At 38.4% G+C, this 22,677-nt stretch overlaps 1 protein-coding gene across 3 annotated transcripts in view; it reads right to left on the bottom strand.

The window, feature by feature from the left end:
• Positions 1 to 3,915: 3,915 nt before the first annotated feature.
• The window catches only part of LOC102017209 (chromosome unknown open reading frame, human C11orf88), a 21,162-nt gene continuing 2,400 nt past the window's right edge, over positions 3,916 to 22,677 (bottom strand). For 2 of the 3 annotated variants that reach the window (XM_005378073.2, XM_005378074.2), the window contains exons 2-7: positions 20,619 to 21,045; positions 19,906 to 19,944; positions 19,366 to 19,436; positions 6,907 to 6,966; positions 6,359 to 6,411; positions 3,916 to 4,138 (exon numbers count right to left, since the gene is read on the bottom strand). In XM_005378073.2, the coding sequence (XP_005378130.1) occupies positions 4,081 to 4,138; positions 6,359 to 6,411; positions 6,907 to 6,966; positions 19,366 to 19,436; positions 19,906 to 19,944; positions 20,619 to 20,832 (495 nt within the window). In that variant the 5' untranslated portion in view covers positions 20,833 to 21,045 and the 3' untranslated portion in view covers positions 3,916 to 4,080. Of the gene's footprint in view, positions 4,139 to 6,358; positions 6,412 to 6,906; positions 6,967 to 19,365; positions 19,456 to 19,905; positions 19,945 to 20,618; positions 21,046 to 22,677 lie in introns of those variants that run through there. The other variant, XM_005378075.1, reaches the window with a different exon arrangement.

The raw sequence follows: 22,677 nt of genomic DNA, 5'->3' as shown, positions 1-22,677 counted from the left end.
GGGTGGGGAAGGCGCGGAGTCCGCCGGTCGCCCCTCCGCCCCTGGGGACGTCACGGCGGGGAGGGCAGCGCCGCGGGCAGGCCCGCCCCCGACGGTCTCCTCCCGCGCCTTCGGCGCCAGACACCGCGGCCGGAGCGCTCCCCGCTCCTCTGAGCTTTCTGGGGAGATCCCGCGTTTGCATAGGGCGCGAGGCGGAGGAGGAAAATCCCAGGACGGCCTCTCTGATCGAGCAAGAGGCGCTCAGTGTGGTGAAAACCAGTGCCTTGCCCCTGTTCTCCAGGGTCTGAGCCTGTGGGCCACAGGGACAGGGAAGTCATGTGCCTACCTACGGTTCAGTAGGCCGCGGCCCCAGCGCTCAGGGCTCCCCCGGGAAAGGAAATGTCTGCATGGAGAGCAAGAGCTCATGCGGGTTGTGTGTCTATTTGCCATGAAAGTTAGAGGACATGGCATGGATAATGTCCCCGAAAGGGGACTGAGTCGGAGTTGTGGGTGAAAGGAGAGTGACCTCTAATGACAGAGGTCAAGGAATGTATTCACATCTCAGCAAGAAAACAATTCTGCTTTTTGTTTTTTTTTTTTTTTTTTTTTGGTTTTGGTTTTTCTCCGGTACCGGGAACCGAACTCACGACCTTGCGCTTGTCAGGCAGGCGCTTTTTGCCGCTGAGCTAAATCCCCAGCCCCCAATTCTGCTTTTTGAAGGGCACATGATGGGAGGCGGGGGTGGGGGCTGTGGAATTCATGCTCTGACTGGGGACAGAGGAAGGTGACCCCTCTGGGAAAGAATGATTGAACTCCCTCTGGAAAGACACTTCTAACCAATCTCGCCCGCAATGTATGCTCCCTCTTCTAACCTCCCACAATCATTGAGTTTTACATTGGGTTCTTATAGTGTAAACAACATATTTTCAAATATATTCAAATAACACAGCAAGCCTATTATTCAGACGAGATCGGACACGTTCAGGGTGGTATGGCCATGGACAAACCTATTCAAAGCCTAAGGCACAAAATAGCAGAAGGTGAACCTAGGTTCCTCATTTTTTCATCCACACAGTGCTGTGGGGAAGCATAGGGGAAGCTTTTTTAGCTGGGCCAGGAACTTCTGCATTTTGGTCTTAGTTTGCTGTTGCTTAGGTATTCATGCTGCTTTTCATAACAGCAAAGACAACACCTAAGACTTGGAGCCACTGAAGCTCAGGGCCCTGCAGACAGGCCTGGTCTGACGCTCAACAGGGGAAGCTGCAACTGCAGAAAACAGGAACATTAGTAGGATGAGGACTGACCTTTATGGTAAGTTCATTTATAGCTCTTCTCTGAGTCCTGATCACAATATCTCACATCCCACACAATTCTCTGTAGAGAGTCTTAGTTATGGAAACAATCGAAGAGAGAATAGTTATGCTGGAAAGAAACATTGAAGTGGCATCTGATGTTCTGCTTCAAATTCTGTTTTTCTTATTTAATATCTGTGTGGTCTTTGGCAAGTTTTTGCCTCTTTAAGTCTCATTTGACTTGCAGTAATATTAATAGTTTTCTTAAGAGTTTTGTGAGGGTTGGGTAAGGCAAATATGAATGTAAATGTGCAGCTGGCTGGCATCTAATGTCATCTAAAAGGATTAATTTCCAACATTACAACATCTAGTACAATTTACACTATTGCTTTGGTCCAAATAATTAGATAGAATTTAAATTGATACCCTGACTTTAGTCCAGATTGACTTTTTTAGGGTATGCAATCAACCAATCTTGGTAGACCTCAGTAATGATCCAAATTCTTCACACCTCACACCTCCCTGTACACACACTCCTTTTTTTTTTTTTTTTTTTTTTGGTTTTTCTCTGGTACCAGGAACCGAACTCACGACCTTGCGCTTGCCAGGCAGGCGCTTTTGCCTCAGAGCTAAAGCCCCAGCCCCCTGTACACACACTCTTTACCATGATTTTGCCGCTCCACTTACTAAAGAGGTCCAGAGTGTATTTTCCTATCCTTTGTGTTTGACCATATGCTTGACTTCTTTGGCCAACAAAATGAGCCACACAGAAAAGGCCTCATGTGTTTTCGTATTTATCTTCCATCTCTGAGAGAAGCATGCCTCAGATATTTCACTAGTTTGTGAATATCCCAAGGAGGACGGCTCGTGGAAGGTAGCTGCCTAAATTGACAGATTGACAGTATGACAGAGCTGCACCAGGTATTGTAGCCTGAAGCAGAGCCCACCTGACACACAGATGTATGAGCAATCATAAGTGATGTTTTAGACCCCTTTGTCATGTAGTATTGTGACAATAGTGAATGATTACACCTGGAAATGTGTGGAGGTGTTACTAGCAGAGGGCTTGTTGCCAAGAAAGCTCACAAAGAGGTATTTTTTGAGTTGGGGGTAAAAATTACCTTGGGTCAGGGTCTGATGCTTAGTTTGACAAGCTCAACCTTAACTAATAGACTATAGGTTGGGTGTCCTTATAAAAAAGCTAGGGACCAGAAGTATTTTCTCTTAGATTTTAGAATACTTGCATATACATAAGGAGATATTTTAGGGATAGGACCCAAGTCCAAATGCAAAATTTATTTATGTTTCATATATACCTTTCACACAGAGCCTGCCTGAGGGTAATTGTATACAATATACAATATTTGACTGCATTCCTCACGTGAGGTCATACGTAAAAATTTCTGCTTGTGATCCTCATGTTTGTGCTCAGAAAGTTTTGGATTTTGGAACATTTTTTATTTCATATTTTTGGATTAGGGATGCTCAAGGTGTAATATATATATGCACACTGCGAGATATAATCACCAGATAAACTGATATTTGTGTTGGCCTGTTGGAAACATACTCTTCTTTGGACAGGAAAAAATTTCTCAGCAGGCATGGAATCACAACAAAAGGAATTGTTTATGAGGAACTGGAGAAAATTTAGGCTTTGCTAACCTGTTCATCTTTACAATAAAGATCTGTTTGATAAATATATCAACTTGACAGGATACCTTTTATTCCTGATAGTGTTAGGCTGGGCTTGCCAGTTTATAACTTTTAAAATGTTACTTTTCTAGGTCTGATTGTCTTCCTTTTGTTCCAAATACTTTTCTGCAAATAATAATGTGCTAGAATCCTATAGCTGACCCATTCTCTATTTCTTTTGCTGATAGTGTCCTTACATTTTGAGTAGGCAGATCCATTTTCACCCCATCTAGAGATTTTTTTCCAGCTTCCTTTGCAGCTGGCAAGGCCTTGTGATCAGGGTCTGACCAACAGGTCACACCCTCCTCTGTTGGCAATGTGGATTACAGCTGCGTCTTATGGAGGTGAGGTTATGCCCAGGAGTCTCAGTGAAGGAGGACAGTAAAGTGAATGGAGGTTCTCAAGTAGAACTTCAAACACGGAAGAGCAACATGTAAGTAGTAGGTGTGTCACTGTTAGTGGGTGTGCCGCTGGACAGAGTGGATGGGACGAATACTTAACCTTCTTTTTCCCAGTATGTACCAGTGGGACTAACCCTTGAAAGTGAGGCATTTGGGCAATGGAATTACATACCTGTGTGTAAAATGTAGGCATAGTAGGCCATTTATTTCTGATCACAGACATGTTCTAAAAATGGGATAAACTAAATTTTGGGAGAAGACTTTTTTCTTTAACCAAGAAGACTATGTTTTTAAGACTTCTCTTTCATCCCTATTTTCTTATTATTTTTACTGATAATGTACAAGTTGGCAGCATATAAAACCTCTGATTCTGTTTATGTGATATTCATAATATTAATAGAATATAAAAATTCTGGAAATACCCTTCAGATAAAACAGTGGAAGTTTGAGAATGTAAAAGTTGAGGGAAATGATTATGGTGTGATGCCAAGCATAGCAGGAGGACACAGCAAAGAAAACAGACACATCTTCAAAAATTAATTAAGCCCATAAAAGTCTGCATAGGTAACCTTTATTTCTTAATCTATTTTAAACCATGTGTTCAAAAACTGGTAAGATTCCTAAAAACCTGCAAATCTTTAACTTCTTTTCTCTAATTTTGATCCTGATGTAAGCCAAAGGTGTATTAAGCCATCTTCTACTGTGAGTCAGTCAGATCAGTCCAAGGCTTTGACTTCTTCCTGGTCCTTACTATCTGTCTCTGGTACCACTGGCCTGTTGGTAATAATATGAATCAGTTCCTATAGACCGTAATTGGGAACACAATGTGGCATTAAAAAAAAACTAAAAGAAATTCCACAACAAGAATTCACTGTTTTGCATAAGCATTAGGTTTTATAACCAAATACAAAATCATACGTGAGAGGAATGGTCATGCTGCTGCAAAATGTGATTTCAAGAGCATGGGAGAACACCTCGTACCCTGAATATTTTGCTTGTCCAAGAATGCAACTTCTGGGATTTATTTCATCATTGGTAATTGATTCTTTGGATTACTCATTGTTCTGTCTACTCTGAAAACATTTCTTAGTAGATAATAAATATATTGATGTTCAAATGCTACATGAATATTCTTTCCAGTTCTTTCTGATACAAGGAGACACAGATAATCCTAAGAAGATCTGCTGAAGAAGGGAGATGGAAAACTGCATCTGTGTGTGTTGGGGAGTTTGGGGCTGAGAGGAGAAGACGGAGAAAGAAGAGGGCAAAGTTAAAGTCTTTTACAATTGTGTCTGAAATATTTACAAATTTAAAATGTTTATACATTAATGTATGATATGAAACACAAATTTTTAAATTACCTAATGTGGAATTACATGATATTCCTGCACTAAAATTTTTTAAACAATTATTTTCTGAATTCCAACATGTAGGCAGTGAGCCAGGCACTTTGGAAAGTGGCCCAATTTCTCACTGGGTATAGGAGGACACATTGTAGTTATAAACAAGACAGAAAAATGTGAAATGTTAAATCATTTGAGATAATAAGAATTAAATAATTATAAAATATTATGATTGAGAGTAATACATGATTGATTACCAAAAGTATGGTACAGAAGGTAGCTACAGGAAGTTCAGAGGCAAAAGGTGTTACTGTGAGCCGGGCATGATGGCGCACACCTCTAATCTCAGCACTTGAAAGGCTGAGGCAGGAGGATGGTTGTGAGTTTGAGGCCAGCCTGGGCTACAAAGTGAGCTCAAGGGCAGCCCGAATTGCATACTGAGACCCTTCCTCAGGAAAAAAAAAAAAAAAAGAAAGATATTACTGTAAAATAGAATGAAATTCAGGTGACAGGGTAGAGGACAGGATGAATATATTACAAAATGAATTAAATAACTAAATATTTAAACTAAGAGAGCTATCTGCTTAAACCATAAAATAATGTTTTATTCTTAGGTGGACCAACATGGGTAGTAGCAGGAATATTTTGTAAATACACATACAGAAATCTAAGACACCCAAACATAGCTGTTTCAAACTATTCAAGTATCAGTCTTGATTCTTTGGGTCAGGTAAATAAATCATTTGATTGGGCTAGTTTCGTTCCACCCTTAGAAACCAAGGCAAATCAGCTGGCTAAAAAACAGAAGATAAATTGCTCAACAGCATGTAGAGAAAATAGCTAGGTGATTAAATGATTTCTTTTAATTTTTAAGTTTTAAAAATTGGCAAAGGCATATTCATTCTTCTTTAAAGTGACTACTTTGATAATAGTCAAGGGAGTCAGCTCCATTAACAGTGAAATCAGAATCAAAATTCTACTATTTTCCAACTGCCCTTCCTGAATTTAGTATGAAATGTCAGATTAATGTTGAGTTAACCACGTTGGTTTTTAAACATAATACAAAAATGGAGAGTTTTGTAAAAATTAGATATGTTTTAATAATTAAGTGGTGATAGCTAATTTCTTTCAAACTCTTCCAGACTGTGTTTCTGGCCCGGTACTAATATTCCAGGGGGAAGGCCATTAATTCACTAGTGAGAGGCTGGATCCTTTTGCTACATGAGCTTAGTGATATGTTGCTGGTAGGATCAGAATTATCATCTGTAAAGACCTGTTGACATGCTAAATAAAGATGGTGGGACGAAGTGGGCAGGGGAGGATGGATGTCTGAGGGCTTAGGGCAAGTGAGTACAATAACCTGGATGATAAGGGAGGGACAGAGAATGTGTATCTGGTCTCCAGTTTGCACCAACCTTTGCTTGCATATTTCAGTTATACAAGTGGGTACACAGGCTTTAATATCTATGAGAAGGGAGTAGCTTATTCAAAGTAAAAAACAAAACTAAAGAACCCTCCCTGCAAACACTAATATGGTGGGATGAATTTTTAGGAGATCTGACAGTAGAGGACAAAGAAAAAAGTAGTGCTTCTTTAGACTACAAAACAAAACAAAAAACTAGGAGAATATTCTTGACAGAACTAAACTTACGTTTTGTTGTGTACTTTGTCTTTAACTTTATAAGGACGGGAAATCAATTCTTTCTAAAAAATCAGAAAGGAAAACTTTTACTTTTTGTGGCAATCAAAATTTACTCACTTGAAAAAAATCTAAGGTAAAATCATCGCAGAGTTTGTAAGGATTAAATTCTTAAATATGGAAACAATTGGATCAGAAATCTCTCAGATTAATGAATTTAAGGTTCATTCAGAAATGAACCCATACATTTATACCGTGCTATTATTATTTTTATACAGTTTGTCTATCATCATTTAGCATTTATTTTTATATGATCTGGGAAAAGAGGAATCATTATAAAACAAATGCTGGCATTGAAGAAGTCTTTATTAATATCATACAGCATTATAATATGTAAACAAAAAACTCTTATTGATTACAACACCCTCTCCAGATGTAGAAGGCTCTAGTGTAGGCTATGAGTAGCTACATTTAAGGAGTTGATCTAGGAAACCTCAGAAAACTTGCCACAGATTCTCCTTCCAGATAGGGATACTCAAATGCCCCACTATTAGTCTTACCGAGATCCTTTCTTCTCTTTGTTTTCTTAAGAGTTGGAGAATCTCATCTCTCTTTTTAGCCTATTTAAAGGGAAAAAATGTGGGTGAGACTTGATGCAATAATAATTGCTATGCCTCTGGTATGTACAATTCTTCCATTTTCTTCTGGTACTGGCAGAACTTTAACATATTTTTTCCACAATAGATTTATGCATTATCATTTGTAGCACAATCTTGTTTTTATTCCAGAGGAGGCAACTTTAAAAAATGATTGAGTTTTGATCCTAAATGGAGAGCATTTTCGCCTCCATAATAACTCTTATTAGGGCCTTAGCACATGAACTAAGAGTTTTATGGATATTATGTCATTACTAACAACTTAGAAGTGTGACATTACTATGATTTCATTTTATAGGTGAAGTGGAGTCAAATTAAATAACTACCTCAAACTATTAAATGGCAGAGTGGGTCAATTCCAGCCCTGTTAAGTCCAAGCTATTGACCATCAAGCTAAATTGCTACAAGATGTAGGATCAGGGGGTTGGGGATTTAGCTCAGCGGCACAGCACCTGCCTGGCAAGCACAAGGTCATGAGTTCGATTTTCGGTACTGGAAAAAAAAATCAAAGCAAAAAAAAAAAAAAAAAAAGTGGGATCAAGTTAGCGCACCACTACCTAAGTCCATGGTAAACAGGGCTGGCTGTAGTTGCTTGCATATGGGAATAGAACCCTATTCTCAGATCTCTCATTTCTCTATCTTATCAAGACATACAAATCCTCAGCTAAGTTTTCTAAAGCATAAAAACTCTGTTCTCACAGAATATTTTATATTCTAATAGAAAATGTGTGCTATAGGGCTAGTCAGCAGGGGGAGTTAATCCAGCTTGGGGTCACTTTGATGATCAAAATTAATTTATTTGATGATATCACACAGCACTTTGCGAAAAGTGGTTACATGATAAATAATAGTTGTGTTATAGAGGTACTTACAGACTGAGGCACTTTCTAAGATCTTTATTTAATGTGAACTAAGATTTTTGATTATAAATTAATCATAAAACAGGTATTACATTCCAAATTGAAGCAGAACCAAAGTTCTGTGGCTTAACAGAACTTGAGAATATCATGATTTTCATTTTCTTGGAGTTTCAGAATTTATTTTAAATTCTATGCCGATTGTTAGGAGTCAGTTTTCCTACAGAGTCAACAAGGAATTTCAGTTCCTATTTTAAATAGAATATTAATGCTCAAAAGGTTTCATTTCCCTTGTATGTTACGAATGCAGTCTCCAGGATGTCGAGAAATATGATTAGCTTAAGGAAAAACTATCACTAAAAGTCTCGTATCTGAGCTTGATTTCAAAAGGCAGTATCCACCTCTCATTGATTTTGATAACAAAATGTTTCAACTATGAGTTTTATTCTGTAAATGTATGACTATTCTCTGTATCTGCTAACTAAAACTTGGTGTATAGATTTGATGACTGCCTTTTAGTAAATTTATATCTACTATAGTAATAAGAAATTGAACATTTGGACTTCAAAAGATCTACTATACACTTTAAAAGACAGACTGAGTAATCAGTGGAAAGGCTTTCTCTGGCACTAACGTGATTTTAGTAGGCAGTCTATGGGATGGAAGATGACATAGGATTATTTATACAAGGGGGGAAGAATGCTGACTTGCAAGAAAAAGATGCAGATCTAAGCACTTTTCCATACCTCTTGGAAACTGCTGGACCCTGGCTCAGGTCCCAGATCTGACATATACAATTTTCATCTAAAAAATAACAGTTTACTAAATGAGAAAGAAATATTAGTCATTACATAGCTGGGAGTCAGTATCATTTTTTCTTAAATGTAGATTTCAATAAAGTATGAATTTATCTGTTATGAGGAAAATTGTGTCTTGGGGGTTCTATTGCATATATTTTCCTATTTATGTTCCATAATTTTAGTAGACGTATATAGCTCTTGTTTCTGAAACATTCATACACATACACACTCCCACAAATGCATGCAAGGCAAATATAGAAGTGATCTGTCTTCAGTACTGGGATTGAACTTCAGGCTTGCTCTTTCTAGGCAAGTGATCTACCACTGAGCTATATCCCCAGACCTGTTTAAGTGATTTAAAAAAAAAAAAAACTGTTTAACATTGCTTTAAAGGGTACTTAAAAAAAGAACAAGTGAAATTTGAATTTTAATGTTTAGAAAAATATGAGTAAAATAAAGATTGTATTTTTAAATTTGATAAAGCACACATATACTAGCGATACTTCTCATTATATGATTAAATTATATGCTATGGAAAATTCAGTCTGTGATAAAAATCAAAGCTTGTCCTTAGCAAACAAAAGACTACTGAGACTAACATTTTCATCAAGTTAGTGGTTACATCAATATGATGAATGGCTGAATGGGACTGACCTCATCTTTCAGATATGTCTTTCTGGTCCTGCTCTAAGGATTTAAAAAGGAGGAGGGTAGAGAGATCCCCACATAGATGACTATGGAATTTCCTCTCTAGCCCTAACTTCTCTTTCTAGCCCAGATAGTCACATGTGTGTTAGATAACTTCACATGCTTATCTCAGAGGTGCCTCAAACTTCATAAATCTAAATTGAATTTTTAATCCCCCCTCCCCCAAAAATCTCAACACTTGACCTTCATCTCATCGTATTCCTTATTTTGGAGAATGGCACCATCTAGCCTGTTGTGAAGCCAAAATAGCTAGGCCTTATCTTTGATTTCTTGCTATGCCTTACCTTCCATTTCCAATATATAACCTGAATCCGAGCTATTTCACTTCCTAAATATCTCTCAAATTTACCTACCTTTTCCTATGCTACGGTCACCATCCTAATCCAAGCTACCATCACCTCCCTCTTGGATGATTGCAGTGGTCTCTCCAATGTGATTTCTCCACTTATGGACACGTTCAGTCCATTTTCCATATGAAAGTTTCTGATCTCTTTCAAGCAGATCTGATATTATCATCTCCCCAATATAAAAACATTTCAATGGTGTCCTAATAATGGCCTAATTTTCCTACTGAATTTTCATATTGGCCACTTAGCTTCTGAGGTGCATCACGTCTTTTCTAGCACAGGGACTTTGCACATTCTATTCTTGCTGCTTGTGGTACTCTCTTAATGCACCCTCCAACTTCTAGCCTAGTTAATGTCTACCCTTCCTTCCAACTGCCTTAGCTTAAAGAATCCTCCCTAGTTCCCTTGACTGAATCAATGCCACCTTATTAGTATTACCCTAACATCATGTACTATTTTTCATAAATAGTTCTCTTCTGGCTAGAAAGCAAGTTTCATATAAGGGCAAATTTTATATCTTTAAAATGTATTTTTCATTGTTCATCCTTGTACTTCGGTGCCTAGTACAATGCCTAGCACAATGCAGAAAGAAGTACTATAGAAATGTCTGAATCAATTTTGCTCAATTCTTCCAAATCAGATTTTCTTAACTTTCGGTTCCATGATTCACCTTACTATTTGTGGGTCTGTGTGGCCCTTTTTGCTTGAATTTGACATTGCATCTTAGGCTTTATCTCTAACATGCTTACATCTCTTGTTAAGCCTACAGAGTTTTCAGTTGCTTCTGGGCAATGTCCTGGAAAGTTCAGCTTAGCCCACAATCCAACATTGGCATGGAAAGGTCCCGAAGTCCTGCAGTGAAACCTAGACAATGTCCAATTCAACACATACAGACTGATGTCTCTACTCCCACCAACATCTACTTTATCTACTAGGAATATTTATGATAAAAACCCAGGGATGCCAAGATAATATGCACAACAGTGCAACTACAGTTAGTAACTTTTTCCTTGGTGGTTCTATTCCATGCTACACAAATTTATCCTTCAAAAGAAAATTTTCAAGTTTAGAGTAAATAACACCTGTATTTTTTCCTAATTACTGAACTGCCATTGTAGTGGTATCCTTTCTCATAAAAGTTGTTAAATAGGGTTTAGGTCAACAATAGGATCCATTGTTTGTAAATTGATTTTTGAACACTATTTTTTTGGCCTGGTTAAAACATAAAACTAACCACAGGTAGTCCCTTTGTCTGCCACATAAACAAGTTTTCTGGGTATGGCAGTAAGGAATGACATGGATGTTTAGCAATGTGACTGGAGCTTGGGAGAATATTCTAGGGCTCTTCCTTTCCTCCTTCCTCCCTTTCTCCCTTCCATGCCTTCTTCTGTATCAGAGTTCCAGTCTGTAGAACAGTGTCTTATTCCCTCTGCCCAATTCTTACTCTCAATTCCTTGTCTAGTATTCTAGCTACTGTAGGTCAACAGTCCTGCTTTATTTCCCACTCTTGACCCTATGTTTTCCATGGGAAAATTTTTCTTCCTGCTGTTAAACTCCAGCACCATGCTCTTAGCTGCTACTCTCTCTTTCTGGGGTCTTTTCCTTCAGAGACTATACAGTGCTCTGTTCATCTACAGTGACTTTTCAGTTACCTATGGAATACAGCATACTACCTTTCTTGTCTGTTGCTCCTGTATCCTTTTGCACAACTGACTACATGTCTGTTTAGCAACGATGCCCTCTGGCCCTTCATCAGTCCTATTCTGGCCTATACTTTTGTGAGTACCTCACAGTACGTCTAGCTCGAGGAACTGGACTGTCATGTAGACTCTTGCTCCAAAAAAGTTACATTATCCACTTATTTCATTCATAAGTGTTTATTTGGTAGGTTAGGAGATCACCTGCTGTTTGCTAGGTCTTGTGATTATAAGTAAAAAAAAAAAAAAAAAAAAAAAAGACCTGGTCCTTCTTAAGGAACTTAGAACCTACAGGAGAAATATATTTACTACATCACCATGTTATATATCAGGACTGGGGAAAGAGGAATATTCACAGAATCATAGGGGGGACAAAGAAAGGGGGGTTTGTACCAGGTTCGGCAATGTGTGAAGATGGGAAGGCTTAAATGGAACTGCTGAACTGCTTTGAAGTAGAAGTACCAGTACAAGGAGGTGCTGGTTAAATAGAAAGAAGAAGGAAAAAGGCATTTCTAGGTGGAAGAAACTGTAGGTACAAGTTCACAGCTATGAAAACCATAGTGGCTTCTTGGGATGATAGAGGACTTAGAAGGGCCTGGTATTAATTTTACTTGCTGGGGAATGGTAGTGGATGAGGCTGGGGAAGTATGTTAGGAGGCAGATGCTAAAAGTTTTTATAGGGCTGGGGATGTAGCTCAGCGGTAGAGTGCTTGCCTAGCATGCATAAGGCCCTGAGCTCCATCTCTCACACCACATACAAAAAAGTTTCTATAAATTAAACTAAAATTAGAGTACAATGGACTCTCATTATTTGGTAGGTTAGGAGATCACCTGCTGTTTGCTAGGTCTTGTGATTATAAGTAAAAAAAAAAAAAAAAAAGGACGTGGTCGTTCTTAAGGAACGTAGAACCTACAGGAGAAATATATTTACTACATCACCATGTAGAAGTTATGTTCTAGAAGGTCAAAAGATTGAATTAGTGACTCCTAAACCATTGTTTCTAGGTTTCTGTTGGCCTTCTGGTCATAGCCTTTCATCATCAGAACAACACAGAACCTTGCCTACATGTGTTTCTGTCTTGAAATATAGTATTGATTTAATAGCATTGCACTCATGGCCAACAGCACTATAAGTCAGGTCTGAACAAAGCTTATCTAATGCATGCAGTTTCCCCATAAGGCACATCACAACCTTCTTGTGTTTAGGAAAATGCGGCAGCACTTTAGCACTCGGAGATCATTTTAACCAGCAAACTCTCTCTCTCTCTCTCTCTCTCTCTCTCACCCACACCCACACCCACACACACACACGACATTGCACTAACTATGCAGAAAAAATGATATTTGTTTACAGTATGAGTTGGAACACGAAGGCAGAGCATGATATTGTTTGACCTCAGCTTGGGACAGTGTGTTAGGAAACTCATATTAATCTATGACTTTGAACATGTCCATAAATGAACATAAAAACATCATCATCCTGAGTATCTTTTTTTGGGTCTTTTTTTTTTTTTACTATTTTCTTTTTGGTACTGGAAATAGAACTCAGGGCCTCAGGCTTGCCAGCAGGCACTGTGCTGCTGAGCTACATAGCAGGCCCAGCACCATGAGCGTTGATTTTAGCTTTACAAATAAATTGTGTCTAGTAGGTAAACTTGTAAATATGGAATCTGTGAGTAATCAGGACCTATGGGAACTGTAAACCTCAAGAGCCAAATAGGTAAGTGATTGTATCACCTCAGCTTCTAGGGGCACTTTTTTGGGAAGTCTTTCTAGGTCTCTAAGTTACCCAATCTGTGCTTGAACTCATGATCCTCTTGCCTCAGCCTCCCAAAGTGCTACGATTATAGGAACGTGCCACTGCATCTAGCTGTTACTAATTTGAAGAACAAGTCTTCTTGTACTGGAACTAGCTCTGCATGATGTAAAAAAATACATGATCCCATTTTTTTTTACTTTATATTGTGTGCAATAGTTTCATTTAATTGTGTTTGATATAAGCAGAGAATAAATGTGGATTATTGTCCGATAGCACATTAGGATTTAAAAATGTTTTCATTCTATTCTTAAAGTGAAGTATGGATGGTAAAGTACATAGATCTTTGAAAAATAAAAAGGAGGAAGTGATGCTTTTGGGAAATGGCCCTACATCACGCTGAGGTCGGTCTGCATAGGGCAAATTAATCCAGCTATTGATTCCAAATGTCATTTTTCCCACAAATATGCTTTCACGGACCATAGATGTTTCCCAAAAAGACTTATGGGAGATCTTTATCTGTTACTTAAAAGTGTTCCCCAGATTGAATAAATTTTGAAAACAATATGGTATTACAGATAATGCAAAAAGAGAGTAAACATATTTATATAGTCTTCTTTTACTTGCTGTCAAAATATTTGCTTAACATATAAATGCAATATGTTATGGATTATGTTTTTAGGATTCTTCCAGTTGAATGTTTTGGTAAAATGGGAACAATAATTATTTAAGTGGCAAATATCCTTTGTTACTGCAGGAGAAATCCACAGGGGAATGTATTTCCTATTGGAGATCTTTTTACAGGGGGGAACAGGAGTTATGTAAATATTATGTTAAGGCAGGATAGCAAAACTAAAAGCCAAGTAACACTCTTACTGGGAAAATTTAGACTTGTCTTGGAAACAATCCTTAAAACTGTTTAAAAAATTAATTAAGTTTATTGGTATACTTTAGGTGTACATAATGATCACATTTATCATAGGGAATTTGTACCTGTACGTGATATAGCTTGATTCTTTTTTTTTCACATTCCCCTCCCCTCCCTTCAACCCCTCTTCCCCTCTTTATTTACAAAGGCTTTGTCTCCATTTTTTCCTTCCTTTCTCATTTTTTTTCTTTTCCCTTCCTTTTTTTCCCCTCCCCCCTCATTTCTCCTTCACATTTGAACATTTCCTTCCTATTTCACAGTATCTGTTATACATTTTGGTCTTTATTTACACTTTCAGTTTCTCACACCAGAGAAATGGTGTGGTATTTACATGTGTGTCTGATTTACTTCACTTGAGTATGGTCTTACGGTGTATCCATTTACTTAGAAATGTTCATCCTTCTTTATGAATGAGTAGTACTCTGTTGTATAAAAAAATTCACATATTCTTTACCCACTCATTGGTTGATGGGCATTTGGGCTGTTTCTAAAATTTAGCTACTACAAACTGTGCTGCTATAAACATGGGTGTGCATATATCACTGTGGTATGATGTTTTTAATTTTTTCAGGAAGATAGCAAGAAAGGGAATAGTTGGGTCAAATGGAACCTCTAGTTTTTTTTTTTTTTTTTTTTGGTTTTTCTCTGGTACCGGGAACCGAACTCACGACCTTGTGCGGAACCTCTAGTTTTAATTTTTTGAGGAATCTCCACGCTGATTTCCACAGTGGTTGCACCAGTCTATGCATTCACCAACAGTGGAGAAGGGTTCCTTTCTCCCCACAGCCCCACCAGCATTTGTTATTGGTTGGTTTCTTAATAGTAGCCATTCTTTCTGGAGTGAGATGGAATCTCAGTGTTGTTTTAAGTTACATTTCTCGAACGATCAGTAATGTTGAACATTTTAAAATATATTTATCTGCCATTTGTATTTCCTCATCTGAGAAGTGTCTATTCATTTCATATGCCCACTTTTGCAGTCAGTTGCGCACATTTTGACACAAAAGAGGATTTTCTTTTTTCAGATATCCTGGCAACGATACAGGAATTTTAATTCTCTATGCCTTTGGTTCCTGGAAGCTGACATAATGATTTTAAGAACCTCTTTCAATACTCTGAAAGTGTAGGCTAATAGATAATAATGTTTAAAAGTTTTCTACTTTTACCCCTTAGGGCCTAAAAATACTTTCATGAAGATTCTAATATTCTTCTTCTAAGAATGTCACTGTGAAATGACATGTTTGTTGTTCCAGCAGGTTCCAGATACCAAACTTGAAGGAGCTTCTACCATGGTCAGTATAGACTATATAGGATGTGCAAGGACAGACTAAAACTTCCTTCCCAATAGGGAGTCTATTGGAGATGCCGTTCTGTAGATTTTACACTTTCCCTGGAAGAAGTTTTAGTTTCTATTCACTAATGTTAAAACTTTAATTTCGGATGGACCATGTTTCCAAATATGTCGTATATATATGAGTGATTTGTATGTATATGAATGATTGCTCTGACCTCTTTCTTCTCTCAGCAAATGAATTATTTATAATTCTTTTCATAAGGAGATAATCATCTAAAAAGCTTTCTTAAAGGTGGCAAAACTAAAAAGCAAATTGGTTTTATGATTTCAAAGAATTAGCTGACTATTCATTTATTATAATGTTTTCAGACTCCTTTAGAACTCTCAAAGGAAGAATAACGGCCCAGTATAGTGCTATAAGGTTTCCTTTATGGACACAGTAAGCCATTTTATCTTGACAGACTCAATTGCTTTTGATTTCCTGCCACAGGTATCCATCACAGAAATAGCAGTTGTGATTAATAGCATTTTACCCGCTAACCAAAAGCATGTATAATGTATACCTAGAAGATATTCTCTGATATAACATTAAAGTTTAAAAGAGCTTCAACAACTGAAAAGTCAATATCTGTCAGAGAAAAAGGGCTATAAGGATGCCTCTCAGAGAGGCAGAAAATAAATTTCTAGATTTTCTTTAATTTTAAGGAGAATGTGGATTAATAGAACCCCAGGAAAATTCATGGAAAATGGTTTTCCACATTTTAAGATGAAGATTATATCTAGGATGTACTTACCAATGTATACGTCTGAAACATTTAGGAAGTTCTCTTCTCTTAAATAGATCATTGTAAATATTCTATTGGGTAAAAAAGTTATTCTCCCCACCCTCCATTTACTTTCTAACATCAAGGTAAACTTTATTGGATGACAGTGGTAACAATGCTAAGGGAGCACTGCAGACTAAGAAAGACAGTAGCATCAAAAAATTGTTTCCATAACTAAGGGAATCAAATTTCCTCCCATCATAAGCAGATCCATGAGATACAAGTAACATTAAAAAAAAAGGAGATTGCACGTCTGTAATCCCAGCACTCGGGAGGCTGGGGCAGGAGGATTGTTGCTAGTTCGAGGCCAGCCTGGGCTACAAAGTGAGCTCAAGGCCAGCCTGAACTGCCTGGTGAGACCCTGTCTCAAAAAGACCAAAAAAAAAAAAAAAAAAAAAAAAGGAGATATGCTTGAACAGATTAGATTCTGGGATTATTCTTGCAAAAATTACTAATTTAGAAAAATTTTGCCAGATGAACCTATGTGGAAAAGGCTAACCAAGATTGAAATATCACAGGACTGAGATTGTAAGTCAGTGATAGAGTAGTACTCCACATATATGAGGCCCTGGGTTCAGTCCTCAGAACTATACAAATATATAAACAAACAAGAAAACAGACCCAAATTGAAATATTGCTGTATGAAACATTCATTCTCCCATTAATTAGTTCAATTATGCATTCATTTATTCAATCAGTAAATGGTTTTTGAGTTTCAATAACCAGAAAGCCATTGAGCTAAGCAAATAAGACATAACTCTGTCCTGATAGAGGGCATTTGTTGATGATTTATTTGCCAGGTGTTTATATACTGTATATCAACTCTATGAGGTGTATTTTAAAAATAATTTTTTCCACTAATATTTGAAGAAACTGAGCACCACAGAGGTTTAACACATTGTTCAGCTTGGATAGAAACCTATAAGACTGTGAGCTAAACTAAACCTTTCCTCTTTTTAAGTTTATTGTTGTTGGCATTTTGTTATAGAAAGGAAAGCTAACATAGTCGTGTTTGTACTACATGGTACAATTTTTCCCTATATATTTAGAAGTCATAATTTAGTTAATATTGTCTCTTTCCTGCTGGCTTTTTGTTTGTTAGGCCTCTTACCTTCTATCTTTGCAATTAGAATCATCTTCTACATTGTACTGCAGGACCCCTTAGCTTAATGTACAACTTGTCAAATATTGTTCATATTTAGACATAGCAAAAATATAGTTTATGTATTTACCACTTCAGTGGCACATATGGGAAAGAGTAAACAGTGTGTTTTGGCCTAAGTGGTTGAGAACCAAGTATACTGTGTGTGTGTGTGTGTGTGTGTGTGTGTGTGTGTAGAAGGCATACAGGAAGAGAGGATAGAATAGTCTGGTTATGGTCAGGGTGAAAAGGAACTCAAACATGCTAAGCAACTCCTCTTGATCCTGTAGAAAGTAGGGGCCGTGAGGTAAAAATGAAGATAGAAGAGCAGGACAACCATATGTGGATGTTAGGAAGTTAAATACCATCTCCTGGAGAATTGCTTTACATGTTCTCTGTCTGACAAGCTCTACATCCTTCAAAACTCAGTGCCTTTGGGAAAGTTTCTTGATTCCTTAAGCTTGACTTTGATGTTGTTTAGTGTGCTGTTAAGGTAATGCATGCATATATGCAACATAATAGTATATCTTCATTGTTAACTTTAATTAACTGACTCCACCATACTATATGCTCCTTGATACTGGGGCCACGTCTTATCTTTAAATTGCAGATTTTAGTACTTGCACACAGCAGGCTCTCAATAATATCTGTGGGATTAATTGAATGGTTAATAAGTTAATAGAAGGACCCAAGATGAGGGTTTTAAAAATATTAATATCACAGTCTGTATTATATCCACTTGTAACTTATACCATTGTCTTATTGCTGGACAAAAGCTGATAAAATAATTAATAGTGAGACTTTGACCTTTTATTTCTAATCCTATCCTATAATGAAATATAATAAAAGTTAAATTCTTAAAGCACCAAGGAAGCTGATTTTTAATGATTTTTTAATTCGTTGAAAATTAGGCTTTCAAAAACACTTACATAGTCTTAACATAGCTGGGTTTGGTGGTACACACCTGCAATCCCAGCTACTCAAGAGGCTGAGGCAAGAGGATCATAAATTCAAGGCCAGCCTGGGCATCTTACTAAGATCCTGTCTTAAAAGAAAAAATAAAAAGGGGTGGCGATAGCACACCTGTGCCATAGAGCAGTGCTAGAGGACCTCTGGGTTCATTCTCCAGTACCAGAAAAGGAAAAAGTACCAGTACTAGCACCAGTAGAAAAGAAAAAGAAAAATGTCCGTGTATAAATTTTCAGTACATAATATCCTAAAAAGAGAAGAAAATGTTATTTTTAATCACTCCGTTCATTTGAAGGGATTACCAGTAGTCCACAGAGTGAATCATTATGATCAGCAAACTTAAACGCCTTGTTCTGTAACTTATGCAGAATTCCCGATTCATCATTCACAGTTTGCCAATGTGTCCAGTGATTAAAGACATTAGGCCAAAACAAATCTCTCTTTGCTTGGGTAGTACAGGACCAATTTAGGAATAGAAGATAATCTAGGAACCAAACAAAAGGTTGCTATAAATCACACTATTATTTGCTGAGTTACAAGCTGTGCCTATATCATAGAAAGTGGACAAGGACTGTCGCCAAGAAGAGCCATATGCTCTGTTGATGTGACTACACTAATGTAGCTACTTTAGTCAGAACAGGCCTAGAGGACAGAGTCATTCCACTCATTCGATTTTGGTCAATTAAAACCAATCAATTCTATGTGATTTTTCCTGTTCTTGTAATATTTTTGTTCTTACAATAGTATAGTTGAGGCATTACTGAAAAGTGTGAATCTTTTTCCATTTCTCTCTGATTCTATTGTTCCTATACATTCCTGGAATTTTGCAGAGACTGAGGTTCGCCACGCTTCAATAGAATTTTAAAATTTTCCATTCAAATTATCATAAAAGCTTTTCTAAGTTAATGAACCCAAAGTAGCACATTTTATATATGTAAGTTAAAGAGTATCCTTAGCACCTATAAATACATTAATAATTTTTAATTAATGAGGATTATTTAGAAATTTAATGAAAATCAGATGTCAGGAAATGTTGGCCCACCTTTTGGAGGTACTTTTCTTTCTCCTCAGCTTCCTGAATCCTTAGGGTTTCAGCAATGATATCAGTATTCTCTAGAGGAATAAAGTCAATCTAAAATAATTTTATCATAATTTGTAACAGCATTGATATAAAATTGGGTAAGGGTTAAAAGTGCAGGGAGGTAAACACAAATACATATTGTGTCATGAAATCTTATAACCAGATTCATAAATAATTGAAAACTGTCTTATTAATTAGCAGTAGCTGCACAGACCCTCTAATCTCTTTAGATGATGAATAAACCTCAACAGAGACAAGAAAATGTCTTTCAAGAGAACATAAATAAAGAATCAGAGATTCTAATTTCTACCTTTGTATTCAACCTGTTACAGAAATTTAAGGATTGGTCTATGGATAACCTTGTGTGGTCCCCGAGGTAAGGTCTTACGTATGTGATTCAGAATATTATACCAAAATGCAAAGTTGTACCTTTGTATTTATTCCTATTTCCTGAAAAACCTAAGAATCCAGATGTTGAAAGGCATTAAACTTGGTACTTACTGTTATTCTCAGAGGGAGAAGGCTGGATGTGACTTTTCTCTTAAAAGTACAAAGGGGAAGTAAAGAAAAGACAGAATATTAATGCTATTTGAACTTTCTATATCTATAAATATAATAGTTTTCACATCCTAGTTTTCCCATCTCATTAAGGGCTTAGCAGCCAATGAACTTGGTTCCTAAAATTAATTTGCGTTTGACTTTCTCTAGGGTTTTCAAGTTTTAACTCAATTCTGTAAACTGTTGTCCTTAATGTCCAACACATACCATTTTCCTTAAATTGATTATTCCACAGTTTCCCAGATAAATGTCATAATTTAAGGGACACTTAAGAAGTAGCTTTAGACGTTGACAGTAATACCTCCAATCTGTTTTTCAGGGGTGGGGTGGGGTGAAGGATTGCTGGAATTTTTCAGGAACTATTTATACAGTGTATGTATCTGCATATAGCTATTACTGTTAGTGTATACCTGTCAGACATTTGAGTCTTTTTTTTTTAATTTTGTTTGTTTTTGGCTTTTCTCCGGTACCGGGAACCGAACTCACGACCTTGCACTTGCCAGGCAGGCGCTTTGCCGCTGAGCTAAATCCCCAGCCCCTTGAGTCTTATTTTAGACTTAGGTTGGGCAGTGTCTTCCGGAAGAAGATCTAGTACTTGCAGGTTGATTATGATGCAGTAGAAATTAACCACCAGGAAGTAGCTGTTTTGTACTCACCGGCGACATTACTCTTAGAGCCCGCAACAGGCAAACGCTGACTGCTCCCTCTTGTCAGCATCAGCTGAGATTCGTTAGTGGGAGACATCGACGCCCGGAGCCAGAACTGCTTAGCCAGGCTGCTATCCTGTTCGGAGCAGCCAGCAAACACCAGTAATCCTGGAGAGCAAATTTCGTGGTCGGAGCTGACATCTGAGCCGGGCCCCGTTTCCATGGCAACTCAGGACGCTTCTCCAAGCTCCTTCCCCCCTCCTTCCAGCACTCCCTGTCCAAGAAGCCGCTAACAGTCACCGCTGGAGGCCCACAGTCTGTTCTGTAGATGTTGGGGTTCCAGCACGCTGAAGCCTACTTCCGTGGTGATAGCAGGTGTAGTGCTTGCTCAGTCTTGGGAGTCAGATGCGCGGATCCAAACAACTTTTGGCGCGTGCTGTCAGAGTCAGTGGGGGAGCACTTTAGCCTCTAACACAACTTCCGCCTTCCACTTGCTCCCACGCCCCCCAAAAGATATTTGAACAAACTTTAAAGTCCTTGTCTCCATGGCCCCAATCTCCTCTTCCAGACAGGACTGTGGCTTAGCACTCACTCTTGTGGACATTCTGAGTCCTGTAATCGGAGACTCAAGGAAGCCCATCAGAGCTAGAGGCTGGAACTGGTCCTATAGGTACTCGTGTATGTAGTTTGATCTCTTTTCCCTCTGCTCTTTTATGATAAATCTTAGAGCAAGCTGCATTTAAATTGTAACTGCATTTATTAATCATTTCTGCCAAAAGTTGCCTATAGCGCAAAAGTTTTAAATGATTACTTAAAAGGGTATATGTAGTGAGAACATGGAATTCCTTCATGAAAAATTTTGTTAGTGTGTCTTATAACATCTTTAAAAAGTGTGTGTGAGTAGCTTTCCCAGGAGATTTTTTTAAAAATCTAGGACTAATTGAACCATTTCAGAGATTTAAAAAAAAAAAAAAATGTGATTACTGCTGCAGAAACTAAGATGGCCATCATGAAGCCAAGTGAAAGGAACTGGACACATGGCAACAGCCACAATTTATATCTACACTGCACTTTATTTTTTTCAAAATATCACTAACAATATAGTCTCACAGAAAGATAATTCAAAGAATTGACAATCAGAAGTCTTCATTAGGGGCTGAGGATTTAGCTCAGCGGCACAGGGCCTGCCTGGCAAGCACAAGGTCGTGAGTTCGATTCCTGGTACCGGAAAAAAAACAAGAAAAAAAAAGTCTTCATTACAGATCCGTCAGCTAAGGAAAAATGTATATTCTCCTAATATGTCTAAAAATTATTTCACTTAAGACCCTGAAGGAATATTGAAAAAGAAATACACATACACGTATAGTATGTTTAAGCAGCTAAATATTTTTTTTCCCCTCTTGGCTGAGGAAGTGATACACAGGAACGGGATAGTATCAGCATATTCCCATAGCCCTCTCCCCGACAGTGACATCATAGGAGCGGCCCATTTGGATGCATCGCAGTCTTTTTACCTGGCCGTGTGGTTAGTGATTGGTACTATTAGCAATCAGCTAACTACACTGCCTAGTAACTAGACTAAACAAGCACATGAAAGCAAAAAACAAAAACCCCAAAACTGCAGCCGCAGGCTGGCGTCTCCCTCGGGAGCGATGGGCAAACCGCGGGCTAAGCTGCCGTCTGGGCGACCCCCCACCAACGAGCAAGAAAGCAGCGCAGGGAGCCGGAGCGCACGGCGGGAACAGCGGTCACAGCAGGGCTCTCGGCGCACGGCCGCAGGACAGCGCTCCGGCCTGGCGACCCCCGGCCGGCAGGCGGCGGGGTCGGGGTTCGCGCTCTCTCTGACGACGCCCGCGGCTCCCGGGCAGCGGCTCCTCGCGGGCTCCGCAGGGCGGAGGCGATGCTGTGCCTTGTTTTGATGGCAGTGGAGTTAGTGATTGCAAGCGCTGCAGCACAATCAGCTAATTACACTGCCTACAAACCGAGCACCGGCGCCGCCGCGCAGCTCCGGCGTCTGCAGGGCCCGGCGGGTCCCCGATGGGCGGGCGCGGTGGACCGGGCGCCCCCA

This window comes from Chinchilla lanigera, unplaced genomic scaffold (assembly GCF_000276665.1).
Source record: "Chinchilla lanigera isolate Chin_1 unplaced genomic scaffold, ChiLan1.0 scaffold00011, whole genome shotgun sequence".
NCBI classification, from domain to species: Eukaryota; Metazoa; Chordata; class Mammalia; order Rodentia; family Chinchillidae; genus Chinchilla; species Chinchilla lanigera.
The sequence above is the reverse complement of the archived record's forward strand: the minus strand, read 5'-3'. Positions and strand labels throughout refer to the sequence as shown.